Below are 25,580 nucleotides of genomic sequence, written 5' to 3'. Positions count from 1 at the left end.
GTCCTTCTTGGGTCTTAGCTTTCTTTGGGTTAGTTAGGAAGAATGTAATTTTGAAATCCATTCTTCTTGAGTAAATTATTGCAGGATATAAAGAAAAAGAGAATAAAATACGTGTCTCCTACCCTCAGCTAATAGAGATAATACAGCCTTGAAGAACCCATTTAAAAAATATAGTACTTGAAATTTTTATTTCATTTTATTTATTCATTCTGTGTGTAGGGGCGGTTGTTCCAGGGACAACCTTCATGAGTTGGTTCTCTGAGATTAAAAATCAGGCCAACTGGCTTGGTAGCAAGTGCTTTACACACTGGGCTATTTCAACCAGCTCAGAATATTACTTTTAAAATCCTGCAAAGTAGAAGAGAAAGGAGATAGAGTCATGGTTGAGGGCTTGTCCAGCATGTATGACAGACACTCTGGGTTCCATAACCAGGACTCAAGAAGACTGGCAAGGGGCATTGAGGGGGACAGTACACAACAGGAATACAGCCACGTCCTTTTACTAGCTGTGTGCAGTTGCCTGTGTCTGTAGACAGCTCCTTGTGAGGCTGAGACGGGAGATTAGCCCTGGAGGCCAAGGGCAGCCTCAGCGATATTTTGAAAACTCATCTCGAAGGAAATACAAAGAATTAGATTCCTACACTCTGGAGAGCTCTGGCGGGAGATGGTCAGGCACTCAGCTGAAAGGAAAGCCTGGAGAGTGAAAGGAACTCTGGACTGAGACTATGAATGCCTGGGGCACACGTGCCATCCCTGTACCTCCCTCTGTGCTTTCCTGATTTTTACGGCTTGTGCAGGGCTCTGACTCTGTCTAGTCTGAGAAGCTGGGTGGCTTCTGCTGAGTTGTTTTCACTCTCTAGTTCTCAGGTTCAGTAAAATAAAAAGTATCTTTCTCACAAGGTTATTTCTAACAAGAGTATATGCAAAACAAGCTTATTTCTGACAAGAGTTTGTGCCTGCTGGGAATCAGTTGGGTAGGTGATGCGTCTGTTATTATTGTCCTTGTAGCTTCTTGTTCCAAGCAATCAGACAATCCCCCGCTCTCTCTCTTTGACCATCTTATTTCTTACCAGTGGCAGTTTTGACTATGTTATTTTTATTGTTTTCTGTTCAGGTAAAGACCTCTTTTCTGGAAGGTGGTAAAGATGTCTGAGGGTCAGAGGTGATTTTATTTATTTATTTATTTTTAATTTTTTTGGTTTTTCGAGACAGAGTCTCTCTGTGCCAGCCTTGGCTGTCCTGGACTTGCTTTGTAGACCAGGCTGGCCTCAAACTCACAGCGATTTGCCTGCCTCTGCCTCCTGAGGGCTGGGTTTACGCCCGGCTGGGTGATTTTTATTAATGCAGGAAGACCTGGTTCTCCTCTGCTAAATTGAGAAACGCTGTACTAACCTAAGCCTATTCTTTTCCAGATTAACGCAGAGTGAACTGAGACTTTATTACATAGGGACCAAGTCAACTGGTGCTGTGCAAATAGTTCCAAACACAGGCCCATAGTTCTGGAAGGCCTCTTACTGTCTCTTTTCTGGGATCTTTCTTCCTGGCTTTCATCCTGACTAGATGTTGGGGACAGTGGACCATGTGCAGAGCTCACAAATACTGAAAGCCACCCCCATTCCCTCACCGTGCTTTATTCAAGTCAGAAGTCCTAAATCAAGGTGATGGCAGGGGCGTGCTTCCAGTGTCTGCAGAGGAGGCTCCTTCTTGCCTGCTCAGCTCCTGTGGCCTCTGACATTTCTTGGCTGGTGACAGTATGACACCAAACTCTGCCTGCTCTTTACCTACCACCTTCCTCTTTCCACCCCCTCACATGGCACTATTGATGAAAGGGACACCATTCATCATATCCTGAAGGTCTGTCTGAGTCCAGCATTGCCCCATCTTAACCAATTACATCCACAATAACCCTATGGCCAAATAGCATCCCATTTTGAGGTCCTGGGGGTTGAGTGCTCAGCATATCTTTTTCTGAGTGCACAACCCAGACCATGATAAGACAGGGCAGCTCTCACCTACCCCAAGTGGATCACTCTGTGGCACGTTCTATACTGCCTTCCAGAATGTCCCAGCCATCAACTTGCTATATAATGCATCCTTTGTTGCCTGCCTTTCCCACCCTAGTCCAGTGCCCACTGGTAAACTTGGAGGTATTTCCTGGAATCATCTTCAATAATACATGTCTGCCCTTAGATTCTAATGTTAGATTTGCTTTTGGTGGTTCATGACCTAAGAAATGATCCACAGGCAAGGCTCATATTATATAAAAAAAAAAAAAATAAGTCGCAATAGATCAGACATGTCTCCCACTGCCCAGTGTGAGGCCTTGGGAGATGACAAGCACATCGCTAAGCCCTGTTGTCTACTGACTGGATCTGGTATGGCTAGGAGTTTCAGGCATACCTCTGAGTAGTCTGTTAGTGTTTTCAGAGGATTGGCCGAGTGGGGAAGACCTACCTTTGATGTGGGCGGCACCGTCCCTGACAGGCTGCAAAGAGGGAATCAGATGAAATGAATTGTGACAAAAAGGAGAAAGCTGGCTCAGTGCCAGCATGCCTTTCTTCTTTGTGGCTCACTGTGATATGACTGTTCTCTCTCTCTCTCTCTCTCTCTCTCTCTCTCTCTCTCTCTCTCTCTCTCTCTTTAAAGGGATATTTATTTTGTTTTTTTAACTATATGTATGTACGTGTGTTTGTGTCTCAGCATGTATGCATATATGTATGTAGGTACCAGAGGAGGCAGGAAGAGGAGGTCAAATCCCCTGAGCTGGAGTTACAGGTGGTCATGAGCAGCACCATATGGATGCTGGGAACTGAACTTGATCTGAACTCTGGAAGAGCAGTATGTGTTCCTAACCACTGAGCTTTCCTGCTCCCTCTCCCCCATCTTTTTGAAATGGTCTTACTATCTAGCCCAGAATGGGTTAAAACTCACTATTCTCCTACCATAGAGTACTGGGGCTATAGGCATGTGCCACAAGGCATGGCTAAAATGTCCCCCTACTTAGAAGGGCAGGTGTTACATGGTAACCCGGATGATAGTCATCCTAGGCAGTACATCTACCTGTGGGTGTGAGCCTTACCTGAACATAATTGCATTTCCTAATTAGGTCTCTTTCAAGATTATCTGTTTCTATGTGAACATATATAACCCTTAGGTGTTTAACAATATTGCTATCAACAATAGACCATGTATGTTGTAGTGATCTCACGGGTTATAATGGAGCTTAAAAATACTGTCACTAATGACATTGGTGATATTGTCACTTTTGCCTGTCATGGGTTCTTTTTGGAGTAAGTAGATGTGTGTGTGTGTGTGTGTGTGTGTGTGTGTGTGTGTGTGTGTGTGTGTTATGTCCTCCTAAGAAAAATCTGTCACATAACAACAGACAAATGTATCCACTCACATATAATACATATAGAATCACATACAAATATAAAACAATTGCTACAGGCAGCAATATTAGATTTTCCCAGGGCTTCCTTAACAAAGCACTGTAAGTCGAGCATAATTAAACAACAGAAATTACTTCACCAGATGTGTGTGCATGTGTGCATGTGTGATTGTGCATCTCTGTGTGTGTGTGTATATATATATGCAGGTGAGAGAGAGAGAGAGAGAGAGAGAGAGAGAGAGAGAGAGTGTGTGTGTGTGTGTGTGTGTGTGTGTGTGACTTTTTCTTCCTTTAACTACTTACAAATGTAAAAACCATTATAACCTTGTAGGCTGCATTAGTTACTTTTCTATTGCTGTGAAAAAAACACCATGACCAAGGCAACTCACAGAAGGTGCACTGGCTGGTTTTGTGTGTCACTTGACACAAGCTTGAGTCATCAGCAAGGAAGGAGCATAATACCTGGCTATAAGGCATTTTCTCAATTAGTTACCAACGGGGGAGGGCACAGCCCATTGTCGATGGTGCCATCCCTGGCCTAGTAGTCCCGAGTGCTACAAAAAAGGAGTTTGGACAATGCATGTGAAGCAAGCCAGTAAGCTGCACCTCTCCATGGCCTCTGCATCAGCTTCTACCTCCAGGATCCTGCCCTGTCTGAGTTCCCGCCTTGACTTCTTTCACTGATGAACAGCAATAGGAAGTGTAAACAGAATAAACCCTTTTCTTTTCAAATTGTGTTTTGGTCATGGTGTTTCATTGGAGCAGTGGTAATCCTGACTAAGACAGAAGGAAAAGGGTTTATTTGGGCTTGCGGTTCAGTTCTGAGGTGCAAAAGTCCATCCCCGTCACAGTGGAGGACCACGGCAGCAGGCAGGCATGGTGAGTGGATTTGGAAGCTGAGAGCTGAGGGCTCACATCTCAAACCATGAACAAGAAACAGTGAGGCAAGCTGGGGATGAAGGGAGGCTTTTAAACCTCAGAGCCCAACCCCAGTGACACACGTCCTCCTGAGCCTTCCCAAATAGTAACACTGAGGACCAAGTATTCAAGTGTCTGAGAATATAGGGCATCTAATTCAAATCACCATACAAAAACAAACAAACAAACCAAAAACAAACAAAAAAACAAAAAAACTAGCAGCGGTCCACATTTGGCTTGTGTACTTTAGTTTGCTAACATTTGATTTATCTCAGTTACATTCTTTTCATATTATGTGCAAGCATGTCTTATTTAGTGTCACTCACAGGGGATAGAAAAGGACTACCAGAAGCCACTTTTCCCTCTGCCTTAGTTAGGGTTTCTATTGTTGTGATAAAACACCATGACCAAAAGGAAATTGGGGAGGAAAGGCCTTATTTCAGCTTCCAGCTTCCAGTCCACCATCCAGGGAATCTCCAAAATCTCTTAAATAGTAGCGACACCACAATATAAAACAATCCAAGTTTTAAAAGTCCCACAGCATTTAAAATTCAAACACCTTAGAAGCTCTATCTCTTAAAATATCCAAAGACTCTCCAAAACTCTGAAGCCTCTCTAAAGTTCCAAAGTCTCTAACTATGGGCTCCCGTCAAACAAATTAAGTTAAACCTTTCCTATATGAAGAAGGAATAGCCAGGGCACAGTCACAATCAAATCAAAGCAGAACCAAAGTCCAAGAGTGTCAAAAGCTCAGTATTGGACATCAGGAATTCAGTCACAATTGCCTGGCTCCAAAAGATTCATTTTCTCTGCAGGCCTGCATTGTTAGCACACTCAGCTTGGCTCAGGCTGCTGTCCTTGGTGATTGTCCTGTGGTACTGGCATCTCCAAAATGCTGGGGTCTTCACAACTGTCTGCACCATCACCAATAGCCTCTCCTGGACTGCCTTCAAGGACTCTGACCTCAACATATGGTGCCAATCCTCAAATTCTCTCTCACAGCCACTTCAATATTAGGACTTTGACTACAGTTGGACTACACTTTCACCAATGGCCTCTCCTGGGCTCTGTTCAGGGACTCCATCTTGCCATACTCTCTCTGCCAAGCCTCCGTCTCCTTGATTTCTTCAAAACCAATATCACCTGGCTGACTTCTACACATTACCAAGTTTGGTTGCCAGCGTAAGATGCAGACTTGACCCTCTCTGGACCATAGCTTCCGTGTGCTGATTGAGGAAATACTCCCATAAGATGCTGGTCTCTCCTTAATCAGTGCAAATTTCTCAGCTCCAGCTGCCAGCATCAATTGTCCCAAGAAAGCAAAAGTTTCACTTCAGTGGTCCTGATCTCTTGTGACTCACAGGCGATTCTTCAGCTCCAGCAGGCCAGGACCACAGATTCTTAATTCAAAATATCAAACAGCCCATATTGAGTCTTACAGAGACTCTCAAACTTCCCTCTGAAACTTCACGAGCCAGGTTTCCATCATCTGCACTGATCTCATCATTAATCATTATCTTCTAACCCACCATCACTGCCACTGCCCTCCCCATCCCCCCCCACCCCTGTGCCCAGAACAGCCCATTAAGCTTTGAGCACCCAATGCCTTTCCAAGCCCAAAGTCCTTTCACGGTCCTCCCCAAAGCAACATTGTCAGGCCCACCAGAGCAATAACCTACCACCTGGCATCAGTTTCTTACTTAGGGTTTCTACTGCTTGGATTAAAAACAAAAAACAAAAAACAAAACACCAACAAAACAAAACAAAACAAAACAAAAAACCAACCAAACAACAACAACAACAAAAACACCATGACCAAAGCAACTTTGAGAGAAAAGGCTCTGTTTCAGACAGTTCTACATGACAGTCCATCACTGAGGAAAGTCAGGGCAGGAACCTAGAAGCAGGAGCTGATACAGAGACCACGGAGGGGTGCTGCTTACCGGTTTACTCCTCCTGGCTTACTTAATCTGCATTTCTACACCTTCCAGGACTACTGGGGGAGGGGTCGGGTGAGGTGTGTGTAACACTGCCCACAATGAGCTGGGCCCTCCCACAACAGCCATACATCAAGAAAATGCTCTACAGTGTTGCTTACAAGCCAGCCCTATGGAGACATTTTCTCAATTGAGAGTCCTCTTCCCAAATAACCCTCACCTGTGTATAAAACTGACCAGCACCTCCCTCCTGACTATTTTGGGAGGAGGTGGTGGAGTCCTCCCAGAAAACAAAGGACTCCTGCTATTTCCTGGTCTCTCAGAATTTATGGCTCTGATAGTAATACTAAATGTACAAATCAACCAGAAGGCTGGATGGACCCGCCCACACCGCAAAACAGACTTTCTTTAGTGCCTTGTTACTCCGATGTCAGTGTGAAAATGAAATACCAAAGTCTTTGCAGTCGTGTTTTAATATCTTGGGCAAATCCCAAAGTTGAGGTCTTTAAGACTGCTTTGCAGGAGGGGTGTGGAAGTGCTTGAAATGCTGGGCTAACAGATGCTTAGGATGCGGGAAGCAGAGCCAAAGGAATCATTTTAGTGGGAGTCTGAGATTCAAGAATATGGCGAGAGACATGGGAAGCGGAGGCTTAGCGCATAGGATTTCAGCGGGGAGCAAGAACGGCGGACTTTGTGTAGTTGTGTAGTTGGAGGCCATTTGTGTAGTATTCTGGCACAAGGTCTGGCTGCATTCCGGCTGTGCCCTTAGACTTCGCCTAAGACTGAATTAAAACACAAGGCTTCTTTGTGGAAGAAGTTTCGGGGCCAGGTAGTGTTTGGTTCACGACATGGTTATTAGCTACTACTATTTTCTGGTTCTATAGTGAAAAGGAACAGGTTGGGCAGAAAGATACAAAATACATACAATTTGTCAAGGAAAATAGCTGAACAATTTTACAGTTGCACTCAAGGCAAGTATTTAAAAAGTGGTTGTAAATGCTCTCTGTCTCTCTCTGTCTCTCTGTCTCTCTGTCTCTCTGTCTCTCTGTCTCTCTCTCTCTCTCTCTCTCTCTCTCTCTCTCTCTCTCTCTCTCTCTCTCTCTCTCCCCTCCCCCCCCCAAGATAGGGTTTCTCTTTGTAGCTTTGGGTGTCCTGGACTTGCTTTGTAGACCAGGCTGGCCTCGAACTCACAGTGATTTGCCTGCCTTTGCTTCCCCAAGTGCTGGAATTACAGCCATGCATCACTGTGCCTGGTTTAAAAAGGAATCTCTTTAACACCAGGACCATCTGATGTTGCCACAAGGCCAAGACCCATTGAAGGCTCCGTATTTTGAAAAAGCAAACTTAATTGAAGGGAAAGAACCTGTACCTGGGATGCTAACAGGGGTTCCCTGCTCCGGAGCAGCGACTTCCTAGAAGAATATCTTTCCATGGTTAGCATACACAGGCTGCTGCACCTGTTACAGGGTAGCTAGGCTCCATCCCATGCTCCATCCCACAGCCAAACTCGGCAACCTTATCCACAGTACTGGTTTTGCAGGATGAAATATACAAGATTCTGGTGCTCATGTTGTCTTCCTCCAGTTTTAGGGAGCCCCTGAGGCCAGGCAATGCGTGGCAGTCAGAGTCCCAGGAAAGAGAGATGAGGCCACTGTGTGAAGCTGTGACAATTAATCCCAAGTGTTAGTGACCACTCTAGGGTGATGGATATGGCAGAACCACGGGACATCTGGGGAGGAAAGCTGTATACATGGAGTAGAGTTGACTCAAGAGACCATGTGTGCTTCGAGCAGTACAGGGGGAGGGACTACATGTATTCTGTGGAGCCCAAATAATTTCAACCTGACACCCAAATGCTAGACACAGAGCACCAGGATTTGGTGTCGGCTCAGTTTTATTCTCTTTTGGAATAGGGATGTTTTACTCTATTTAACCGTATTACAATTATGGATCTTGTTTCAGAGATTTTATTCTACCTCCTGGGTCCTGGGGTTAAAGGCATACATTTTAGTTTTTTAGGAGCTTATAGTTAAGAGATTGCCCTGAGTCTCAGATGAGACCTGGACTTTGAAACAGTGTTGGAGAGCCAGAAAGAGGACTCAGCAGGTAAAGGCTCTTGCTCTCAAGCCTGGTGACCCGAGTTCAGCTCTCACAATCTGCATGGTGGAAGGAGAGAACCAACCCTTGCAAATTGTTCTCATTCCCACATGCACAGTAACATGCCTGTACACAAACATGCATGAACACACGCAATAAATAACATAAAATTAAAGCGTTAGAAATGTAAAAGAGCCCACGGGGACAAGGTTATGGCTTAAAAGGGACACGTTTGAGGCCTAGTGAGATGGCTCAGCAGAGATGATTGCAGACAGGCATGGTACCCTGAGTGACTGTACACACACACACACACACACACACACACACACACACACACACACACACACACACACACACACGCCTTTTTAAAATGCTGTTTGCTGGGCATGGTGGTACCCTCCTTTAATCCCAGCACTTGGAAGGCAGAGGCAGTTGGATCTCTATGAGTTCAAGGCCAGCCTGGTCTACATAGTGAGTTCCACACCAACCAGAGCTACATAGTAATAAGACCTTTCTCAAAAGACAACAACAAACCCCCAGGCAAGCAAGCAAGCAAGCAAGCAAGCAAGCAAGCAAACGACAAAACACCCCACAACAGTAAAACCCTCCTTAACAAACATGTTAAACTTTGGGTGAGTAGACAAAGGGCAGACTTAGGGATAACATTGTCAACACCACGATTTACAGGAACTAACAGAGATATGCCTCTGCGTGAGTCTGTCTGAGGGATTTTCCAGATTTGGTTATTTGAGGTGGAAAGACCCACCCTAAGTATGAGAGGCGCCATTCCCAGGCCTGGACCTGTCCTTAGTAAAAAGAACGGTGAGCATCAGTAGTTGTTGCTGTTGCCTTCCTGAGCGCCCCTCCAGCAGCCCCATGCTTGCCCCCACTGCTTCCTGATATAGTTGCCTTTCCCTCAAACCGCAAGCCAAAATACGCCCTTAAGTTGCTTTGATCAGATAGTTTACCTCACCGTTAAATATTGATAGCCAATACCCCAATCAACCAACAAAGAAACAAAACAAAACAAACTACCACTAGCAAAGATACCCTTTCCAGAGCCAAAGGATCAAGAGACCTAGGCAATATAAACTGCTGGCAAAAATGGTGTGGCCAAAAGTCTACTGGTTCCGAGTTTGGCTGCACCAAAGTAATCCATGATCAACCAGATGACTTAGGACAAGTGCACAGATGGGAAGTGCTGGAAATCATTTGGTTTGTGGTGTAACTGAGACCACCCCGTAAGGATTCCCTATGATGGGGTTTGATTCCTGGCCACTGGTCTACTGTTTTGCTAGCCATAGACATTTAATTGATAAATGTTGAATACTGCAAGGCTTAAAACATGTGCTAGTTTTATGTCAACTTGACATAAGGTAAAGTCATCAGAGAGGAGGGAACTTCTATAGGAAAATGCTTCTGTAAGAACTGGCTGTACACAAGCCTGCAGGGCATTTTCTTAATTACTGATTGAGGGAGGGCCCAGCCTATTGTGATACTATCCCTGGGCTGTTGGTCCTGGGTTCTGTAAGAAAGCAGGCTGAGCAAGCCATGAGGAGCAAGCCAGTCAGCAGCACCCCTCCATGGCCTCCATCAGCTCCTGCCTCCTGGTGCCTGCTGTTTATGAGTTTCTGTCCTGACTGCCTTCAACTATGACCACTGCTGTGGAAGCCTAAGCCAAAGAAACCCTCTCCTCCCCAGGTTGTTTTGGCTGTGGTGTTTTATCACAGCAGTAGAAACTCTAAGACAGAATAGGATTTAAGTTTGTGTGTGTGTGTGTGTGTGTGTGTGTGTGTGTGTGTGTGTGTGTGTGCGTGTGTGTGTGTACAGCATGTGAGTGTGGGTGCATATGCGCTATGGCCAACAAGCTCAGACATTGCTCCTTCACTTTGGAGACGAGGTCTCTTTGTTGTTTGCCACAGTGCACTCTAGGATAGTTGGCCCTTGAGAATCTGAAGGATTCCTGCCTCTGCCTCCCATTTTACTGTAGGGCCAGTGGGATTACCGTGTCTGGCTTTACACTGGTTCTGAACTTCAAGCATTATGCATGGGTGGTAATCTACTGAGCCATCGCTCTAGAACTTACTGTGTGTTTTTTTTTTTTTTAAGTTGCTTCAGGGCTGGCTGGCAAGATGGCTTAGGGGATAAAGTACTTGCTGTACAAGGCTGACTACCCACAAGGAGGGAGACCTGGTTCAACAGCTGCCCTTTAACCTCTTACTTGTATACCATGGCATGCACTCGCCATCACTGCCATACATCTTACATATACAGTGTTTAGAAATTGGACTGTTATCTCTGAAGTTAGTATAGATTTATGAAATCCTCATTTAAAAGCCTCATATTTGATTAAAATATTTATCCCAATGAAAAACAGATGTGAGGCTCAAAAAGCCTTGGGCACCTTATGAATGCTAGCAGGATGGCTGTGTCTGTCCTTGTTCTTTAAGCAGCTGTCCAGTCTTACAGTCTGACCTGCGCTCAGAGTTAAGTCCAAATACAATCTGTAATCTAAGAAAAGCTGATTTGTGTACGATGTATGGGTGTGGGACATACAGACTATAATGTGCACCACCAGAGGATGGTTTTGTGGAGCTGGTTTTGTCCTTCCACTTTATGTGGGTTCTGGAGAACTCAAACTGCCAGGCTTATGGAGCAGGCACCTTTACCCACTAAGCAACACTGCAGGCCCATGTATTATTTTAAGTCCACTCTCCCTTCTGGCACTGCGCACCACGCATCACAAGATGAGGTATCTGAGTGCTGCAGACCTTGGAGTTTTAGGATGGTGTCTCTGGTGTTTGCACTGCTGCAGTTTTTACTACCAATACTTGCAAATGGCATGCAAATACATTGATATTTTCACATGTATCCAAACTATGTCAGGGCTGCTGAGATGGCTGACACATAAAGGGACTTGTACAAATCAGAACCCAAGCTTGATCCTTTCTTATTTGAGGTATTCAAAAAAAGTATTGGCTAGTGTTTGGCCAGGCATTCAGGGCTCCAGTAGCTGAGACCTTAGACCCCAACCTTGGAGGGCGGACTCAATGATTCAGAGAAGGGAATAGGATCTGGAAACCAGTTGAGGTCATTGTAACAGCAACCAGGCCCTCCTGAGTCTCATCTGTGCAATCTTACATTTTTCTTAAATGTGATTTACATGTGGTTTGTTCCACTGTGTTCTCTACCACACAGAGACCACGTGTCACCGTCAGCTCAACATGATAACATTTATTATATTATTAATGACACATGGCTCAGAGTAGGAAATTTTTATTCTTTAAAGGCAACTGTTGAGAGAAAAAGGAATAAAAACCACAGGTGGTAATCACGGCAGCCATTATCAGAACAGCACATGCTATTAGGAAAGCAATTTCTTTTTCTCCTGAGATGCTCCTCCTGGACAGGTTTCTATGATGACACAAACCCTACACAGTGCTATGAGCGTGTTCTAGTGAGCAAAACTCTCAAGTGGACAAGAGTCTTGAGTTATTCTAGATACTTTTATTTCTCACAATGGAGACGGTAAAGTAATTTTTATTATACTTTTTTAGAGCAGATAAAGGTCACCCACCTCACTCCAGTGGACCTTTAGAGGCCAGCAGGAGCAATCTCCAGAAAAAGGCACTTGAAACCTACTTGACAAGGAGCGGCACCAACATACAGAGAGCTGGTCTGTTTTGCCCAAGTCTTTACCACAGTTCAAATAAACTGTGTATTCATTCTTTCTCTCTCTCCTAGCACAGGTAGTACATTCTGTGACATACACAGATGCATCCATGTGTATGTGTATATACTGACACACATTTCTGTGTGTCTGTGTCTAGAGGGGGAAAACCAATTGTCTGATAGTACACAGAAATTCTAAGCACTTTATTCAGAACGAAGCTGAAGATGGGTGAATCACTGCAAAAAGGATCTACTAAACCTTTCTATGCACCAACAAAGGGGAGAGGCGGTAAATAAATACCTGGAGCTTCCTCAGGCTATCAACTATTAAAATAATAAAAACTTAGTATCTAAAAAAGCTTATTCCATTGCAGGGCACAGGGTACACATTTTTGGTACTGTAAATCTCATAGGCTCACATATCATATTGCTTAGGTGGAAGAGAATCGGCGAGAGGAAATTTTTCATTCCTCACTGTTTTAGATAGTTTGTATTATTCACTTTTGCTTAAAATATAAGCAAAGTCTTACATATCACGGTACTGGCTTTCCCAAGGTATGTGCAGATAGCTGTACTCCGAGTCTCTCAGGAGCAGGGCTGCTGTACCCATGCATTACTGCATGCTACAGCTGCAGCCCAGACTATCCGTCGGCATTGCTTCTTCCCAGGAACAGGTGCGTACACACACACTCTTAGGACAGGAAAAAACATTTAGTGATGACACTTAGTTTAGTTACAGCTGCAGAATGCCTTGGATCAAATGTTAATCTCCTAGGAGTTAAGAGCTGGATTCCAGGCATTTCTGCTTTTTAGCTGCTGGTTCCTCAGTCTTGTGTGAGTCTAAAGTGCTTGCACAGGACTTGAGGTTGGGGTCTGCTCGAAGGCCATCCGAGACAACAGTGAAGCCGGACAGAAGGTACCCTCCACCTCCACTCATCAGCAATTTGGGATGACTCCGATCTGGCAGAACCTAACCAAGACAGAAAACAAAAAAACAAAACATTCTTGCAAACTATGTCAACAACATAAGAAAAATCAGAATTTAAAGGTCAAATTCTTTCGATTTAAAATGACTAACTTTTCCCCCCAAGTTGAATGCTAGTTTGTGTGATGAGGGAGTTCCTGCAGCACGCTGGCCTGTGTGGGCACTGCTGTCTTCCTCCTGGCTCCCCAACAGGGGTGAGGTCTATGGAGAAGCAATACTGGATGGACATTTCCCAGCACTGGTTCTTGTCACCAGTTACCTTTGTCACATAAGAAAAGGCAGTTACCAGAGACTTGGCAGTATCCTTACGGTGGTAGGAACAGATCCCAGGCAGCAGGGCGGGGTGGACCCTTTCTGATCTCCCTTCCTAAAAGAACTAACTTGCTGTGAGACATTCAGGCAGCAAGCCCCCTCCAGCTGCTGTGACTTTGGGATCTGCGACAGGGATGATACTGAGGGAGACCAAACTGAGGCCAGGCACAGGGGCAGTTCAGGAGGCCGGACAGTGGAGCAGCCTTCAACTGCCAGTCCAAGCACTCGTCACCTCACCTCACTGGCTGCCTGAGGAGTTCTCCAAGTACTGCCTGGGCGGCTCCTTTCTTCTTCTGCAAGCCCACACAATCCCATTACCTGTCTCTCTTTATTTATTTAAAAAACAAAAATTTTTCCCCCCAAGCCTGGCTGTAGCCCTGGCTGGCCTTGAACTTACAGAGATCCTCTTGTCTCTGCCTTCCAGAGTGCTGGGATTCAAGGTATGCACCACCACACTCGGTTTCTCATTGTTTTTTTTTTTTTGTTTTTTTTTTTTTGGTTTTTCGAGACAGGGTTTCTCTGTGTAGTCTTGGCTGTCCTAGACTCGCTTTGTAGTCCAGGCTGGCCTCGAACTCACAGAGATCCGCCTATCTTTGCCTCCCGAGTGCTGGGATTAAAGGCGTGCGCCACCACGCCCGGCTCTCATTGTTTTTTAAAGGCTCCCTTCCCCTAATAATTTTCTTACAGAACTTCTACTTTGGCATCTATCTGCTGAGCATGTGGCTCAGTGACAGAGTATGTATCCAGCATGCCCAAGATCCTGGGTCTGACATGACGCTGCCAGAGAGGGGGTCCGTGAAGGAGAGGAAGAGCATTAACACACGTCAGCATGAATTCTGGAACAGCACACATCCCTCCAGTAAACCCTGACACTGGCTGAGAAGATGCTGCAGCAGAGGACGGGGTCACTTCATTTTCAGTGACCCACCTCTACAGACAGCAAGGTCTTGAGGGTAGGACAACTAGTTATTTGCATTTTAAATACCTCTGCACTAGAGTTACAGGACAGTGCATTCTGATATGACAAGCGGGCCAGGGAGCCAGGGTATTGTCTCTGCGTGACAGGCAGACATTTCCACCACTGCCACTGTGAACAGCAGCTCTATTTAGCAACCCACAGCGCTGCTGCAAGGAGCCAGCAATCCTGAAGACCAACTCTAGGGCCTGGCGGGGAGAATGCTTACCTGGTAATTTCTGAGCCAGGTTTCAGACAGCCTCAGGTTAATGACTCCTCCCCTCTCCCGAAGTTTTGTGTAGCATTCCAACAGAGGCTAAAAGCAAAAACAGTCCTGTTAGATGTATCCCAAGCTACAATATGAGGACCAAAATCCAGATGTAGGAATTCTGTCCACGGCGTCTCAAAATTACCTCTTTATACTGACAGTAGACCACAAATGGCCTTGACGGGGCCACAAAGTCTAGCAAAGACAGCAGCAGCGGAGTGGGGTGGAAACGACTGGCCACAATCAAACTGTAAGGAAAACAGAAGAGATGTTCCTCACACCCTCCAGTGAGCAGGGGTTGTAAACATTTAAAATGGTCATATACTAGTAGGCATGAATCCTAACGCACAGGGCCAGGATTGCCGTCAATCCCAGGTTGGCCGTAGCTACAAAAGGAGTACTAGGCCAGCATGAACTATACAAGTACAAGACACTACACAACATTCTGGCAGCTCAAAGCAGAATAAAATCACGAGCTATTTAAGTCTAAGAAACTGGGTCATAAATGTTTGTGTAGGATATTCTTGGACTTTTGCTTTTCGATCATCTGGAAGCAAATCCAACACTATACTTCTGACTCCACCTCCCACTGCCAGAGGTATTCTTTTTCTTTAAAGATGTATTTTATATTTTAGTGTGTGTGTATGCATGCACTCCCCCTGCAGTGTGTGTGTGTGTGCATGCACTCCCCCTGCAGTGTGTGTGTGTATACATGCACTCCCCCTGCAATGTGTGTGTGTATGCATGCATGCACTCCCCCTGCAGTGTGTGTGTGTGTATGCATGCACTTCTCCTGCAGTGTGTGCATGTGTGCGTGTGTATGTGTATGCAGGCACTCCCCATGCAGTGTGTGTGTGTATGTGTATGCATGCACTCCCCCTGCAATGTGTGTGTATGTGTATGCATGCACTCCCCCTGCAGTGTGTGCGCGTGTGTGTATGCATGCACTCCTCCTGCAGTGTGTGTGTGTGTATGCATGCACCCCCCTGCAGTGTGTGTGTTTGTGTGTATGCATGCACTCCCCCTGCAGTGTGTGTCTGTGTATGTGTATGCATGCACTCCCCCTGCAGTGTGTGTATGCATGCACTCCCCCTGCGGTGTGTGCGTGTGTGTGTATGCATGCACTCCCCCTGCAGTGTGTGTGTGTGTATGCATGCACTCCCCCTGCAGTATGTGCGCGCGCGCGCGTGTGTGTATGCATGCACTCCCCCTGCAGTGTTTGTGTATGTGTATGCATGCACTCCCCTGCAGTGTGTGCGTGTGTGTGTGTGTGTGTGTGTGTGTGTGTGTGTGTGTATGCATGTACTCCCCCTGTAGTGTTTGTGTACGTGTATGCAGGTACGTGCGTGCGTGGGCATGACTACAGAGGCCAAGAGTGTCAGCCTCTGGAAGAAGAGCTGCAGATAGCTGTGAGCTGCCCGATGTGGGTGCTGGCTACTGAACACCAGTCCTCTGCAAGAGCAGCGAGCACCACTTAGTCGTCTCTCTAGCCTCTGACAGAGGTTTTCATCAGCTCTTCTCATTGGCCAGTGTCATAGCCGTCTTTATGCTTCACCGCTGCACCTAGTAGGACCACAGTCCTATCTGACAGTCATCACTGAATGTTCAGACTTCTTTTTAAACTATTAAGTTAGTACCATCATCTCCCCTCTCTGCCAGCCTTGACCTTTCTTTAAAACTAACCAACTAACTACTTATTTTTACTAGCCTTAAAATAAAAGCTTTGATAGATTCACTGTTTTTTAAAATTATGCACATGTATGCCTGCATGTAGGTATGTGTGAGCATGCAGGTGTCCAAGGAGGCCACCAAATCTGGAATTACAGGCAGTTATGAGTCACCGGGCAGGGTGCTCGAACTCTAACTCTGGTCCTTTGCAAGAGCAGTGTCTGCTCTTAAATGCTGAACTGTCTCTCCAGTTCAGACCCAGCCTTTCTTTCTTTCTTTTTTTTAAAATATGGAACGCTTCACGAATTTGCAAGTCATCCTTGCACAGGGGCCATGCTCATCTTCTCTGTATTGTTCCAATTTTAGTATATGCAGAGGTGAGCTCGATCCAGGCTTTCTTAAAAAACAAAACAGCGAAAAGAAAATCTCCATCTCATTTCCCACAAGAATCAGGGCAGGCAGTGGGAAGAAGATGCCGATGCATTCAAAGCAGGATGTGGTAGCACCACGAGGTGCCCAGCATCCTTGTCAACGTACCCATCTGCGTTCCTTTCCGCCAGCAGAGCAGCAGCCTCCAAATGTCTTTTCCTCTGCTCTTCTTGTCGCCTCTGTTTTTCCTGAATCTGAGAGCAGCAAGAAACCAATGCACTGAGGTCATTCAGGCAGGTCTACAGACATGCCCTGCTGTCAGAGCAGAGCAGGCACTCAGTACACAACAGAGGAGGGGGGTGACTAAGGAAGGTGAGGGTACTCAAGGAAGCTACCCCAGCCCTGCTGAGGCTTCCAGGAGAGCCACCCAGAGCTCCCGCCCCAAGACAAAGTCACACAGATGTGTGCAAACACACTCATTTCCTTAGTTGTTTTTGGTATGTAGCATCTGGGGACCGAATGCTTCAAAGTTACCCAAATCTCACGACTTATGAGGCTCTGAGGCTATTATAAGGAGAATGCTCCTTGACATGCTTACATAATCTCTTTTGTTTCCTTTTTCTTTAGGCCCCTTATTCTCTGGGTCCCCAGGAACAATTTCCATTGTTCTCTGTTCTTCTTCATTGCCTTCTGGGGCGTCTGCCATGCTGTCCTCATCGCCTTGTTCAGCTGTCTGCATTTCTTCAAGTTGACCGTTACTTTCTCCACCCGCAGTGCTGTCTTTAGGCTCGGAGGTCAGCATCTCAGCAGAGAATGTCCCATTGAGGAGACTGTTTACTTTGTTGAGGGGGAATTCATGGAGACCACTGAGGAAAGACTTGGGAAATCCAAAACAAGCTGTTGCGGCCCGGACAGGTCCATCCCCAGGATACAGCTGAATAATGGAGCCGAAGCCTGACAGATGAAACAGACAGACAGCTGCACAGCGAAGGGAATGTGGATGGTCGAAGCCCAAGTCCTTATATGACGCTTCTCCCAAGTCTACGGGACTGAGAATGCTGAAGCCAGCATGTGTGTGTGTGTGTGTGTGTGTGTGTGTGTGTGTGTGTGTGTGTGTGTTCCCTGAACTCTAGGGATAGTCCATTCCCTACAGAGAGAATTTAATTCCAGAGTAAACTGGGAGTCTTAAAGAAGCTTGTCTCTTTAGGACACACTGGAAGACCAAGTGATCTTGTTCAGAGGTCACATGATTGAGACTATTTGCTTTCTCCCTGTTCATCCCCAGACAGGGTGGATACAGCTCTTATCTTCCAGAGTCTGAGAGAACTCCTCCTGAGAAGCCTCCGCCCTCAGTCCCTCAGATCCTGACAACACAGAAGTACCAGCTGTTTTACTGCACTTGTAGCCAACTGTAGTTCCATAACCATCCCCACAGACACCAAAGCAGGAAAAGCCAACACCACGGGGCACCAACATAGCCTCCATGGGGAGAAATGGATCACACAGAAAGGTTCTGGGACGGGACCCAGGGAGGTCTACTGAAGTTACTTTACTGCTCTTAAAGAAACTCAGTCCAACTAACTTCCAATCCCTGGACATCTTTCCCCACATCACGGTAGTTTACTGAATTTGAAAACATCAAGTCTTTACCTCCCATTCGCTCCATCATGGCACCTAGCACCAAGCCGGAACACGTTTCCATGACAATCATTTTATTGCCGGCACGGATATTTCCCAACGTCAACATCTGGGCTAATGTATCATATCTCATGTGGCTAAGGAAAAGCGAAAAGGGATAATTCACTCACTTTTAGCTAAGAAAAGCCTGACATTTAATAATAGTTTTTCTAGTTGTTTCATCAGAATTATGTTGATAAGGTTATTGTTTGCTTGAAGTGACAGTAAAAGGACTTACAGTTTATGAGGAAGGAGGACACTGTATGCAGGTGAGCAAGCTTTTCAGTTTACTTAAAATCATGTCTCTCTTAAAGACATATTTCCCCCAATTATACTTTTGAAAGGAAACAAAGCGTACTTAATTTTTCCAGGTTCTCTTGCATAATACATAATTGAAAGAATACGGGTAGATGGCTTCAAAACAGTGACGACGGCTTCATATCTGGGGGAGTTAAAAGCAGAACAGCAATTTGAAACAAAAAGACTTAAAATACCTTATTTTTAGAAATATTCACTTAGTGAATAGAAAAGATGCACTGGTTTTAATAATTTCAAACAGAATGACTTACTTTTTCTTCTTCTTTTTAATATATTTATCTTGGGCGAACTCTGTTTTGTCTCGGAATGTGGTACTATTTTCAATTAGCTGCTGAACTATTTCCTGGAAGAAAAGGAGCAAGCAGATTTCCTGAAGTTCACTTTCTTGCCCCAACACTCAGCCAAAGGTCTGATCCGCAGTCCCTCCTCCGCGGAAGTCCCAGCGGATTGACTCTGCATTTCTACACTCTATGTGGGATTTGCAACAAGCACGTTACACCTCTATTTAGCCTTTTCCCCTGGTGCTGGGGATGGAACCCAGGGCCGTGTTCACACAGTTTCCTTTAAACCAAGCTAGAGGAAGAGAGATTTCCAAGAAAGGGAGGCAAGACACACATCAGCCAAAATGAAAGCAAACCCGGCCGTTAACTTCTCCACTAATACTTGTGGGGCTGCCGCTCAGTCTATTCTTCCTGTACATAAGAAACAAAATCCCGACGTGTTGGACTGCGCACACATTTTAACTGACACTCCATTTTACCTCAAAATGTGCTGTCAAAACAGAGGGAAAGAATCCATTTTACCTCTCCTTTAATGCCCTTGTCTTTCAGAGCTTTTATATCATCCTGAGTAAGTTTCTGGGACTTTCCGTCATCAACTATATTGCGATTATCAGTGCCCGCTTCTTTAGGATCTAAGGAAAGAAATTGCTCTGTGATAATTTTGATATAAAACTATTATTAAGAATTACATTTTAATTACTTAATTTTACATGTATCTGTGTATGTATATTGGCTTGCACATGGCATCGTGCATGTATGGTCTGAGGACATGGTTTTCTCCTTCCACCATGTGGGCCTCAGGGATTAATGGAACTTCAGGCTGTCAGACTTGGTAACAGGTACCTTTACCTGCTAAGCCATCTTGCTTGCCCTGATTTGAAATTATTTTCCATGTTTCCTTAGAAAAAAAAAACTTAAAAAAAAAAAAAGAGCTGGGAATGATGGCACAGACCTTTAATCCCAACAGTAGGGAGGCAGAAGCAGGAGAATCTCTGTGAATTTGAGGCCAGCCTGGTCTACACCACAAGCTCAGGGATGGCCAAGGCCATGTACAGAGACCTGTCTCAAAAATAAATACATAAAAATTAAAAAAAATATTTAATTCTACATGTTGGGGTGTTTTGTCTGCACTTAATGTGCATCAGATGCAAGCCTAGTCACACAACTCAGAAAAGGGCGTCAGATCCCTGGAGCTGGAGTCACACACGTTTGTGACCCACCAACTCAGAAAAGGGCATCAGATCCCTGGAGCTGGAGTCACACACGTTTGTGACCTGCCCTGTGGGTGTTTATGAAGTGAAGATGGATCCTGGAAAAGAATAACAAGTACTCATAACTGCTGGACCATCTCTCCAGCCCCTCAAAGTTTCGTTTTGAGATAAGGTCTCATGCATGTAGAATAGGCTGGCCTCATGCTCGCTCCACAGTTAACCAGAATCCTGACCCTCTGACCTCCCTCTCTGAGCACTTCAATTACTCGCTCAGTTTATGGAGTGCCACAGATGATCCCAGGGCCTGGCGTACACCAGGCAGCGCTCCTGCGCTACATGCCTGCACCTGCAATCCTTCTTTTCCTGAGTTCCTACCCACACCCACCCCATCACCTCTCAAGTCTGCCCTTTGGTTTTTAGGAGCACCCCTCCCTTGATTTAGTTAAGCTTCCCGGAGAGCGTCCACAGGAAGTCTATGGTTTTGCCTGGCTACCTGGACAGTACCCGTTTCATACATCCGAAGTGGTTACCTGAAGCAGGCTCTTCCTTCTTCTTTTTGAGCTGAAGACTTCCTCCATTGCTCACCTCAAATGTTGACCCATAGCTATGGCCAATGGCATTATCCAGGTAGAACCACTGTTTCTCAAACGTTACTTTCCTGAGGGAGAAAAAAAAACCCAACCCATCAGCTGATTTCTTTTGTGGCCACGCTGTGAGACGTGCCCACTTTCTAGCCTAGTTTACTTCAAGAAGTCCTCACGATAGAGTTAACAGCAGGACTGAGTACAAACCAAACGAACTGGAGAGAACCAGGTTGGGGAAGAGATAGATATAACCATTAATAAAGAAGCTAGGAAAACACTGGCTTTCAGAAGAAGGAGGACACTCCTTTGGTGGGGCATAGGTCTGACTGCATTCTAGACTGTCCCCCAGAATGCTTAAGCTCACAGGTTCTGCAGATCCCAGCAGCGGGATGACTGACAAGATGCCCAGGCCATGCATGGGTATGCACTGTGGCGCCCTGTGCAACCCATACTAGAAAATCCCCAACAACAACAAACCACTGAGAAGATGACAACAATCCTTAAAACGTCTTGGTTTCTATCTAACTGGCTAGTCTACTAGAAAAGTAGCAAAGCAAATCCAAATAGCCTGCCTTAGAAATAAACGTTGCTGGTGATCTGCACGTTGGACATGGACTGAGCCCTGGCGATGTACTGCTGAGGGCATCAGGCTTCTGAGCACTCAGGTCGGGGCCTTACAGCAACTTCAAGGGGAAGCCCACAATAAAGAAGGAAAATGAAAGCCTGCCGAGTCCTACCTGGATTTTAAGCAGCACGTGCACCCTTTTCATCCTCAGTCATCCTCAGATGCCCCTTGCCAGGACAGAAATCCGAGGCCCAGGGGAAAGCATTCTGCTCAAGATTCAGTTACCTGGTGCGGTGGCCCACGCCACTCCCAACATGAAGGAGGCAGAGGTGGAAAGATGCCAACTTCTGGGCCGGATTGGCCTTAGCTACAGGGTGGTGTGTCCCAGAATTCTAACAGGCTCACCAGTCTCAGGGGGTAAGCAAAAGGCCACATGTCTTGAGAACAAAAACCTGGAAGATTCTTGAGGGTCCCCTAGTGTGGGAGTATGCATGCACAGAAAGGACAAGTGATCCGTCATGCTGCTGAGAGAAGGCCAGCTTTGGAGCTGCTAGACAGCTTCAGTGTTGAAGGTTCCTAGGCGCAGTCAGCTGTGCTGAGTGGGCATTGAGGTGATGCAGCTACTTTTAAATTGCCCCTGCTCCCTGTAAATAACCCCTTACCCATACTTGTTAATAACTCCAATTAAAAACTCACTGGTTCATCACACTGGACATTGGTGCAGTCATTCCTTCGGTCTGTTGTGGATTGCATTTCTGGGATGAACTGATGTGTGTCACGTAGCACACAATGACAACCTGTTATGTATGTTTGTGTGAGGAGCTAAAACTGTGGCATTCATACAGGTGTGCAATTTTCTTTCCTATCACACAGCATCGTCAATACAAACAAAAACTTTGTACCTAAAAAAAAAAAAGCTTCTGAGCCCAGTTTACATGCATAGAAGTCTTTAATCTGGGCCTGTCTTGTCCCTGTGAATTCTGTTTGTGTCCCCCTTCACTCTTGTTTTCACCTTTCCTTTTGGGCTCGCTATCTTGCCACATCTTTGTCCATCACATCCTTTAAAAACCTCCTATCGACTTTATCCTGTGCGTGTGTGGTGTCTGTACATGTATGTGTGTTTGTGTCTGTGGTATATGTATATGTAAGTGTCCTTGTGTACCTCCGTGTGCATCTGGAAGCCAAAAGATGAACTCAGGTGCTGGTTCTTGTCTTCTGACTTTTTTTCAAGACAAAGTCTCTCTTTTGTTTGCTGCTGCGTCTGTCCGGCTAGCGGCCCTCAGAGCTCTAGGGAGCCGCCCGTCTCTGCCTCCATCTTGCTGTAGATTATAGACGTACCACCACACCCTTGCTTATGTGGTTTACTGTTTGAGCCGTCTCCCCAGCCTCATTCATCAAATGTCACTTGAATCATGTGAACAAAGTTTCGTGTACTCTGAAGTGCTCCCGGCTCCCAATTCTTATTTCCAGGAACTAACATATAACACTCAAAACATCTGCTCAGCTCAGGCCTGATTTGTATCCTTTAAGCACATTGGTGTTCATGAAACACTAAAGCTGGGTTGACTTACATCTCGGCCTGCCTATTTTATATGCAAAGGTCGGGGAGGGATGCACTCAAGCTGACTGGCCTGAGAGCTCAGGCAGAAATCTGAGGGAGGTCATCTGCCGAGTGAGAGAACGGTGTGTCTCCAGAGTGAGATTTGCAGAGAGCTGTGGCAGCTCCCGTGACAGGGAGTCTGGCTTGGAATGCAGCTGGGCTCAGGAGGTCATTTTCTAAATAAAATGGAAATTACCACCATGGATTTCTCAAGAAGAGGGGCTGTAACAAGAGCGTCCAAATAATTTCTAAAGCGTATTTTAGGAGAAAGGAGTCAGCAAGTGGAGAGCACTTACTGTTCTTCTAGAGGGCCTCACTCTGGTTGTCAGCACCCGCACTGGATGGTTCACCATTGGCTATTTACTACAATGCCAGGAAATGCAAAGCTTCTGGACACCGAGGGCTCCTGGATTCAAGTACACATACTCACACATGCATGTAATTGTGAAAATATTGTTTTGTTTTTGTTTTTTTGAGACAGAATTTCTCTGTGTAGCTAAACAAAACAAAACAAAACAACAAAAAAAGTAGTACTTTTTAGAACTGGAGCTCCTGTTTGTCCCACTAGGGACAGAAAGGGTCATCTGGTAGAGCACATTATAAAAAGGACATTCAGATAGCTGGTATCTGAACATGAAGCCGCCAGCTGGGTGTGCTGCAGCAGGCCTGTGAATCCACCCCCTGGGAGGCAGAAAAGAAAATTCTTAGAGAAAAATACGCTTCACCTGGCCATCAGTAGGCACACATGTGCACACTGGGCTTGCTCATCAGAACACGTGCTTACCACCTAAAGCACTTTGCTGCACTAAGTCATACTCTGGCTAAGACGTTTAAGTAATTTACAATTTGGCTATTTCTAAAACCCATGTACTTGGAAGTGGGCAGAGAACTTCTAATTTAAAATTCTGAAAAGAAAAAAAAAAAAACCAACACCAGCTTCAAGAACATAAGAAATACAGTGGTGAGGAGGGCAGTTATAAGACTTCTCTAATCTCAACACCAAAATAGAATCTCACCAATGCAGAATTTAAGAATGTTCTAGAGCGATACAGATATCTGACTCTAGACCAGAATGAACACCCTGTCCTTTCTGATTCTTTTTCCCCTTTATCAAATCATGCTTGTGCCAAAAAAAAAAAAAAAAAAAAGTTGGCTACCAACCAGGCTCTTGATGCACGGGACACTGCTGCCTGTCTAACTGGAATGATGATGATGATGATGATGATAGAGATGTTGGCCAGGCTGGCCTCCGCCTCTCCAAACATGATCTTGAACTTCTGCCCCTCCTCTTTCCTCTATCTCCCCAGTACTGAGATTGCAGGCCCGCACCACCACAGTCCATTTATGCAGTGCTGGGAACCAAAGCTAGGGCTTTGAGCACGACAGACAAGCACTCTAGCGATTGAGTACAACCCCAGCCCTCGCCTAACATTTTTACTGTTTACTGCTTCATTCCAAATACCATTCAATGGTTTGAATCAAACAGTTGTAAAAAGTAACTTATGAGAAATAAGCTTAGAAGAGATTGCAAATTTCGAGATATCCAGTTTTCTGGCCCACAGGCAGCTGTTCTCCTGACCTTGCATGATTTACTTCTTAACAAGGAGTATTACAGGACTAGCAGTGTGACTCGGTGGCAGAGTGCTTGCCGCTTGCCTAGTATGCACAGCCCCAGAACTACAGCAGTCAAGAAAAAAAAAGGCTCTATTATAATCAGCTCAAAAGAAAACGCCATTGTACATTGTACCCAAGTTAACTTAAACATCCCAGTAAATTCTAACTATTAATAAGCTATTAGGACGAAGTAACTCAATCGACTGTCAGAAAGTTACCAAGCCTAATTATGAGCTCTGAGCCCTAGTGAACTGCTTGTGAGCAATTCGATTTTCCTGGACCTTTCATACCTTTAGGTAAAATGAAGGGCTCACAATGATTGCACACTGTAGGAAGTTCTTACTCACAGTGGGCAGATTTTCCCCACTGGGGTCCAGTGAAGAAGAGGACTGCCTACCTGAGACCCAGACTAGGTCTAAGAGATCTTTCTCTCTCACCCCTCCTCTCACTTCTCCCTTAGGAAGGAAGATGACTTTATGGCGAAGGTGGGGATCTGGGAGGAGAGTTAGACATGATGAAAAGACCTGAATGTGAAAGGTTGGAGAAGTTTCGTAAGCATAAAGACCCTAGCAACCTAGGGAAAGCACCCTCGGGGGCGAGAGTACCAAGGATGGCATTCTTAGGAAGAGAATCTGGCGCTGAGGGCAGAAGGTGGGGGAATAAAAGGTAGAGGCGAGTGCTGTAGGATGAGAAAGGTGCAAAGCAGATCTCATAGGCCAAGGATGCGAAAAGCATCCCAGGGGGAAAAGGTCTCTGCCATAGTAAAGCTTGAGCGGTGGCAACAAGCGCTGGGGAGCGGGATTCAAAGAACCAAGAATGGGACACGGAGTGGGGATCGTGGTGCGCGTTGCCCAGGATCAACAACCTGACTCACTTTCTCCGCTGGACTTGCACTGCTTTAAATACATCTTCCCGTTTCAGCACCACGAAGTCGCCGTCATGGATGCAGTGGTCCCCGGGATGCGGGGGCTGTGGGCTCCGCTGCTCCGCTGATGTCTCCATGGACTCCAGATCCTCTCCAATCTCCGCTCACGCTCCAGCCGCCAGCAGCCCAGCACTGCCAAGAGAGACCTGTGCCTCTGCCGGCACCGCCCCCACGTGCTGCACGCCGCTTCCGCTTTCCGGTCGGGACCTCAGGGCGGCTTCCGGGAGCTTTGC

The 25,580-nt window shown here is 45.8% G+C and overlaps 1 protein-coding gene across 2 annotated transcripts; it reads right to left on the bottom strand.

The window, feature by feature from the left end:
* Positions 1–11,603: 11,603 nt before the first annotated feature.
* TRMT6 (tRNA methyltransferase 6 non-catalytic subunit) lies at positions 11,604–25,540 on the bottom strand. Of its 2 annotated transcripts, XM_084777119.1 has the most exons (11): positions 25,297–25,540; positions 20,590–20,717; positions 19,371–19,480; positions 18,819–18,910; positions 18,608–18,691; positions 18,223–18,347; positions 17,171–17,526; positions 16,741–16,826; positions 14,681–14,783; positions 14,497–14,583; positions 11,604–12,985 (listed from the first exon to the last, which is right to left on the bottom strand). In XM_084777119.1, exons 1-11 carry the CDS (start codon positions 25,422–25,424, stop codon positions 12,794–12,796), a joined length of 1,491 nt encoding a protein of 496 aa, XP_084633245.1. In that variant the 5' UTR covers positions 25,425–25,540; the 3' UTR covers positions 11,604–12,793. The 2 variants fall into 2 exon arrangements, with proteins under 2 accessions (XP_084633245.1, XP_084633246.1); XM_084777120.1 differs by lacking the exons at positions 18,819–18,910; positions 19,371–19,480; positions 20,590–20,717; positions 25,297–25,540 and having other exon boundaries at positions 18,488–18,627.
* Between the last annotated feature and the right edge of the window lie 40 nt (positions 25,541–25,580).

The sequence above is a fragment of the Acomys minous genome, assembly GCF_964271855.1.
Source record: "Acomys minous genome assembly, chromosome: 3".
Lineage (NCBI taxonomy): Eukaryota > Metazoa > Chordata > Mammalia > Rodentia > Muridae > Acomys > Acomys minous.
Note: the sequence above shows the minus strand (reverse complement) of the source record. Positions and strands in the feature narration are given on the sequence as shown.

What these genes read in the sequence shown, in the direction of transcription:
- TRMT6 (XM_084777119.1), bottom strand. Translation starts at nt 25,424, where the DNA reads ATGGAGACATCAGCGGAGCAGCGGAGCCCACAGCCCCCGCATCCCGGG. An exon ending in CATGATGGAGCGAATGGGAG is followed by an intron (nt 17,527 to 18,222) that starts GTAAAGACTTGA and finishes TTCATCTGTCAG; the next exon opens with GCTTCGGCTCCATTATTCAG. An exon ending in AAGGAAACAAAAGAGATTAT is followed by an intron (nt 16,827 to 17,170) that starts GTAAGCATGTCA and finishes TGCTGCTCTCAG; the next exon opens with ATTCAGGAAAAACAGAGGCG.